At 43.5% G+C, this 7,152-nt stretch overlaps 1 protein-coding gene across 1 annotated transcript in view; it reads right to left on the bottom strand.

The window, feature by feature from the left end:
* Positions 1-558: 558 nt before the first annotated feature.
* The window catches only part of LOC147623491 (GDT1-like protein 5), a 66,990-nt gene continuing 60,396 nt past the window's right edge, over positions 559-7,152 (bottom strand). Inside the window, exons 10-11 of the mRNA XM_086821656.1 lie at positions 1,069-1,141; positions 559-968 (exon numbers count right to left, since the gene is read on the bottom strand). Of these exons, the coding sequence (XP_086677782.1) occupies positions 900-968; positions 1,069-1,141 (142 nt within the window). The 3' untranslated portion in view covers positions 559-899. The remainder of the gene's footprint in view (positions 969-1,068; positions 1,142-7,152) is intronic.

Raw genomic sequence — 7,152 nt, 5'->3', positions numbered from 1 at the left:
AGCACAAGAAACGTGATTGTTTGGACATTATTATTTGGTTATTTCAAGCCTTGTTCATTTATGTGATAGATTTTCCTGTTTCTCTACCCTGCCCATCTTTTCCAAGTCACGATAAGTCAATTTGACCAAAAACGTTAGTGGCATAAATTTAGTGTGGTGGTATAAAGGACTTCTGTAATATGCACAGGTGGTGGTATGAAGAACTTATGAAGCAAGGTTCTCCTTTCTCCAATGGCAATGTGAACATAAGGTAGTGCACATTCTTTACCTTATTTTTCTCCAGTCTTTCCTATTTCTTCTCATCCTCTTTTCATCACAATCAATCCATTTCCTCCATCTAAAAAGATCTAGTGAAGTGAACACAAACAAACATATTGCAAACCTTATTCCCAGTGGGAGGATACCTAAAGCCCTTACTCCCAGTGGGAGGAGGAAAACCATACCTAAAGCCCTTGACATCAAGCCTTCATAAAGAAATGTACTGCTTAAGCAACACAAGTAACCTTCTAGATGCAGATAGGTAATCTCTTCAAGTAGCCTGCTATTCATTTGGCATAACTTCAACCCTTGAATCATATTAACACAGTTTTAAATCAAACTAGATTAGAGCATGCTAATTATTTGTGAACCTGCACTCATTCTGTGGTCTACTAAACTGTCACACTTTTCTGTGACAATTCCTATTCTATGTTCAACCACTCCACTGCTTAACAATCTGGAGGGTTGGGAGTGTAGTCTTGAACATTATACACTGAAAGCATAAATAAGAATTCAGCTTGAACAGAAAAATACACTATTCTCAGACAGTATATGCAGTGCTCTGAAATAATTATTGGACAGCCTCCCCCCGCATTGATTACACTCTTGGAACATGGAATAGGGTACATGGGAGTCTCCCATTAGTGGACTCCAGATAATAAAGAATGAGCTCCAAAGGCAAGGAAAACAAAACCACCGCAATATGCTACCTGCATGTATGTCGGGATTCATGAGACTAGTAAATATTTTGGATTATGTGTATTAGTTCAAAATTAGACCATACAAATCTAATGACAACAATTAACATACAGTTTTCTCAGAGATGCGGGAAGCTAGATGCTTTCCACCAGAAACTGCAATAGTTGAGCAAAGAAAATGTGCCCTGTAATGGCCAAACAAACAGAACCATTTGTCCAAATAATCATGAACAAAGCCCAATTTTATTTTGTAAAAGTAAAAATAGACACCAGTCATGCTTTAAAAATCCCCTGATGTATAACCTAGCCACTAACTAACTGCTGAACTAGGACCATTGTCCGGTCAGTATTGGAAGATAAAAATGGATTACAAATAGCCTACCGTCAATTTTTGACATATGTCACAGTGGGACTAACCATTACCTCTAGGGGCTACCGAGGCTCATCTCCTACTAGGACAATGTCAACCAAGGGAGCATCTAAAGGGTAGTCTTGTAATTTATTTTGTAATCACTTCATCATAAAAAACCAACAACAGCTCTCAACCAACAGTTCGACTGTTATGGTTTGAAAGTCTCCATCTTCTCTTACGCATAAGATACTCATTAACTTTGATGGAAACATTCAGAATCTCTCCCAAGTACCAGTACCTAAATGAGCCCACCGGAGCTGTGGAGGCCAACCGTCAGGGATCCTTCAGCAGCTCCACTGAAGAATCCATGTCCCAAAGAAATGGGTGAGACTAAATAAGTCTCCATAATACCAATATCAAAATCATGTCCCAAAATAAATGGGCAAGAATTCCATGGAAGATATGCTAGACACACGCACAAGAGCCAATTGTGTCTCAATCACCAATATCAATGAGATAATCATATTGCAATGAAAATCACCAACCAGGTGCTAAGACACTAAAATAAGTGCCATGCACAAGAAACTAGTGCCTCGCACAGAAACATGTGCTATGCACACAAAGTGGTGCCATTCAAGAGCACAAACCATGGTGACAGGAAAGCTGATTCTCCATAGTTCTGGCAATCCTTTCTCCCAATCCCAACAGTTCCCATGTTCTCCCATACAATCCCAACTCTAATCAACAAGCATGGTGTGGAAACAATGAAACTCTGTATGGGGAGATAGTGATTCTAATATGGCTTTTTAAAATAAAATAAAAAAATCCATGTCCCAAATAAATGGGCGAGACAAAACAGTCCCATAAGTCCAGATTTCATAATCATGTCCCAAGTAAATGGGCGAGACAAAATAAGTCTCCTGCCAACAAGACATCGGTCCACATGACCCTTGGCATAGATATAAGTTTCGTGCCAACCAGGCGTCATGTCCACTTTACCACTTGCACTTTGTGTTGGTACTCTGACCACGCACCTTGGATGAGAGGTGGACTCAAGTAACAAGATAAAACAATCACTCGCAAGCATAGATAACCTGGTGTTCCATAAGCATTTCTGCTACACATAGTTTATAGGGATTTCGGCCACCAACTCACACTATCCTCTCAAGTGTCCATGTTCCCTTCCATCTGCTCTCTATTGTTCCACCCAGATATGGTAGAAACAATCTTCAAGAGAGCACGTAGGACAAGAGAACACTACACACGGCATGTTGTGCTCGACACTACCCTCTGAAGTGCCCATGTTCCCTTCCATCTGCTCTCTATTGTTCCACCCAGATATGGTAGAAACAATCTTCAAGAGAGCACGTAGGACAAGAGAACACTACACAGGGTATGTGAACCATGAGTTTCATAAGTCCAATGCATCCCAAATAAAGAGAGCTATAAACAATGTTTTCCTGAAACCATCTCAAGGCAGACAACACCACCTTTCTCACTGCATGGCTATACAAGCGTTAGTGAACATCAAAAACACTTCATAGTAAATAGCCAAAGCACCAACTTTGCAAACTCAAAGTATACTTAGCTTTTCATTGCCAGGTTGGTCATGAAGTCAAAAGAAATATCTCCTCACCATATCCTTAAGATATCCCGAGATATATCTTCATATAGCTTGCTTGTAAGCTTGATAATATAATCCACAATATCCATAAGGAAAGAGTGCTAAACGTATGCACATAAAGTCAACTCCATACTTCCAAGATAAATTTTGTGAATTCATAAATCCTTAGATCAACAAGCTGTCTACTGCTCATGCTCTTGCTTCATAAGCTATGAAGTGGCTGGCCATGCTTAACACCAATGATGGTAAGTGTGGTCCCCACTTGAGATCTTTTCTCTTCCTTATTGATAGAAGGAAGCCTCCGCTTCCAAGAAAGCCTATGCTCTGATACCAATGTAACTCGCGGCGGGTGCCCGGGGGACTATGGCCTTTGACACACTTGTTGATACCATCAATGCATATTAAAACATTTAAACATAGACACAGCCTTAACACATATCCATAATCACTTTGCATAAAACATAAAAGCGATAAAGCATCCACAAATGCTGAAAACGTGTGACACCGCATAGAGGCCGCAATGGGCCGACCCCCCCCCTTGGAGTATTTTATTACCCAAGGAGAATAATATCATGTACAAGCTTTGAGGGCCTTACTCTCCCCATGGGAGATGCCGGATTATCCATATACAAATGCCATAACATAGCCCAACACGAGGCTACCAAGCCGGAACAAAGGCTATAGAAATGCCGAGCCAACAACATAATCCATATACCTCCGTGTGGGTACTGATTCTTTCCCAAAAACCATGGGTCTTCATGCAATAGAGCTGGTACAGCAAGTACAACTCTCCATTTAGTCAGTACAGAAGATACAGTGGCTGGTACAACCGGTACAGTGGCTGGTACAGCAGGTACAATGGCTGGTACAGCTGGTATGGTGGCTGGTATAGCAGGTACAGCAAGTACAAATGCTGGTACAGCAAGTAGAGTGACTAGTACAACAGGTACAAAGGCTGGTACATCAAGTACAAAAGCTAGTACAATGGGTGGTACAGCAAGTACACAACAAGTACAAGGACTGGTACAGCCAGTACAAGGGCTGGTACAACAGGTACAAAGGCTGGTACAACAAGTACAATGGCTAGAAATCATAATAAATGATTAAATACCCTTGCCTTCAGTATTTATTCGCGATGGAAGCCTCCAAAACAATCCCCAACAGCCGGTATTCTTCATGGGCAGCCTTCAAGAGAGAGAGAAAGAGAGTAGTCATCATTAGGGCAGCCTGTAACGGTGGTAGAGGCTAGTGTGCAGCAAGAGAGCCTTCATTAATGAAGACAGAGGACTCCAATTTATAGATTTAGGCCTCCCATGAGCTAAAATGGCAAGAGAAGGCTACAATGACAAGTGGAGAGCCACACAATAGTTGAAGTGACAAGTGTGAGGCCACTTGTCTCACTTTGATCCACTTTATAACAAGTGTCAGGCCACTTGTCTCACTTTGGTCCACTTTCTTGCCACATGTCCCAATCTAAGAGATGGGTCCTTCCATAAACTCTCTCTAAAAATATCCCAACTGGTAGACATTCTATCATAGGCACTTTGCCAACTCTTGGTATGTGCTCAATTCCAGATGTAATGACGCGAACAGAATTTCCATCGGAGTCGCGCCAAAAATACCAACTCTCCTAAATTTTAGGAGTGTGGTCCTTTGTATTCTAGGATAATCCCCCATTCCCAAAGCTTGTACTTTCCAAATATTCAGACATCCCGGAGTCCACCAGACTCCTTTCATACTGGGAAATGTCCAGGCTGGTGACACTAGCTCCAACCTATACCATAATGGGGGTGTAATATGTGATACATAGGCGATGGCGAGGCAAAAATACCTCGGAGCATGATCTCCGGGTGTGAGTGTAAGTGAGCCACCCGCTCCTGGATATGGTGCTGATGTAGTCTGGGAGTCTGGTAGCTTGGTGCTCTCGGTCTCCGTCTGGCTCCGAGGTCCACAACACGCTGAAGTGTAACCCCCTCCTGTGTTAGGGTAGGCACTCGGATAGATCTCTGGAAGAAATCAGTGAGCTGGAGCTGTCGTCCACCTCTCCCTATGGTATGAGTCCGTATCAGTGTCTCTCTGTGGTACTGTGTCTCTAACAAGAACTGGCCAAATCTGCGTTGGTCTGCGGACCATAGTAGCAACAGAACGGGAATGGGAACGGAACGAAAGCCCCATCAGGGGAACGGGAACGGGAACGGGAACGAGAACGGGTCACAAGGGGAACGAGAACGAGGGGGAACGGTAAGGGGGAACCAGAGAGAAAGAGAGAGGGAAAAGTAAGTAGCCTTGCTGCCTTGCCTTGGAAAGTAGGAGTCGAAGTCTAAAGAGACTCAAGAGAGGAGCCCACTCGTGACTCAGAGCTGTCAAGTACGCACGCCGCACGGGCCTAGGAAGTATGCGGGCAGGGCGACAATAGGGTACGTCTTTCAAGGATATCCACAGGCGGCTTGCAACAACAGGTACACTTTTTCTCTTTTTTTTTTTTTTCTTGGCCAAACATAAAAAACGTTCCCAAAGGGGGGAACGGCAGCCAAACGTTCCATGAAACCGTTCCCCCATGTTCCCCCACGTTCCCCTGGCCGTTCCCATGCCAAATCGTTCCCCCATGCACGTTCCACCCGGTTTAGGCATCTCAGCCTTGGGGGAACGTGTTCCACCGTTCCCAAGGGGTGGAAACGGCGTTTGTCACCAGGAGGTGAAACTTTTTGCAGTTGTTTTCCTTATTTACATTTCTTTATAAATATATATTTTTCTTTTCTTTCTCTTTGGTTGCTGTTGCTTTCCCCGGGATCTCTTGGAAGGGCTTGGGCCATTGCAATGTCAAAATGGGTCAGCCAGTGGGACTTTGGACCAGTGGTTGGCTAAGCCTGAGAACTGCACTGAAAGATGAAGCACAGTGTCCAGGACATGGGCACTGAAAGATGAATGACAGTGTCTAGGACATGGGCACTGAAAGAGGGTATAGGCCAGTTTACACTAGTAAGTGGCCGCCACCGAAATGTGAATGTATCTTGAATTCTAAGCAAATTTTGAAGTGACCATAGTGGTCAAAGATGGTCAGGAGACCAGAAGGAATGCAGATGACATCATCCCTAAAATCTAGGGAACTGCTATTTTTGGCAGTGTCGGAATTGAAAAGTGTTCGCGTCAGTTTGTGCAGAATGTCAAGGGGACCAAAAGCTGACAAAGGGCTGTTGTGAGAATGTGAACCAGTCAGGAGATTTTTAGCCTGGAAGATTGCATGTGGAAAAGGCTTAAAAATGTGCCAAGTGTCAAATTTTGGTGCATTTTCCTCATTGAGAAGAGGGAAGCATGGGAATTTGGGGAAGGAGGCTCATTTGCAACCATCGTGGTGTTTTGTTGCAGGAAAAACCAGCATTCGTGGTGCATTCCCTTGCCCTAACTCAGGAATTGAGGGTTGAGCTTGCTCCCCACAGCCTCTCTCTCTCTTTCTCTCTCTTGCAGACTATGGAAATGCTATCATCAGATAAAATCAAGTACAATTGTGTGAATTTCATGCTTATATGCAAAGGCTAGTTGCTTCCTTGAACAGGAACAGGTGTAGTTGGTTCCTACACCAAAGCAAGGACAGAAGAGGGTAATAACCTCTTCAAAACAATGCTGTTTCAACACTGTTTAGGTGCTGTTTTTGGGCTGTTATGTTGCCCGGTTGATGCCAAAATGCAGTAGGACTTTGTTTAAGTCCTCCAGGACAGTACAGGGGTTATTTTGGGCTGAAAACAGAGCTGAAAACAGGTCTGTGCAGAAAATTACAGCAAGCTGAATTGTGATGTTTTGGACTCCATTGGGTAGCTTGATGCCTATGGAAGTGAGCCTGTCAGTTGGGATTCATTCTGAGATGTTATGGAACAGTTTTAATGCAGTTATGTTGGCAAAATTCTCCTAGAATTTGTAAAATTCAGCTGATGTAAGTAGAGTGCTTTGTTGCACTTGTGCTTTGTAATTTCCAACCTTTTAACAATAAAGAAATACCGCAAGGGGCGCCGGACTTCGGGGCCAATGTGTTGTTGAGCGAGGGAGCGAGGATTCTGTGAATGTGTGTCTCAGTAAGTCCAGGTTATTTGTGAATGAACTACCGCTTTATGTGTCCATAGACCGGTTTTATGGTTCCGTTGTCGGGACTGGGTCCTCTTTTCTGCAAGAGCCCGGACACGGATTGGATTGGGTGAACAGGAGACACACATAGTGAGGTACAACTG

The sequence above is a fragment of the Cibotium barometz genome, chromosome 27, assembly GCF_041138505.1.
Source record: "Cibotium barometz isolate CiBa-2024 chromosome 27, ASM4113850v1, whole genome shotgun sequence".
Lineage (NCBI taxonomy): Eukaryota > Viridiplantae > Streptophyta > Polypodiopsida > Cyatheales > Cibotiaceae > Cibotium > Cibotium barometz.
The sequence above is the reverse complement of the archived record's forward strand: the minus strand, read 5'-3'. Positions and strand labels throughout refer to the sequence as shown.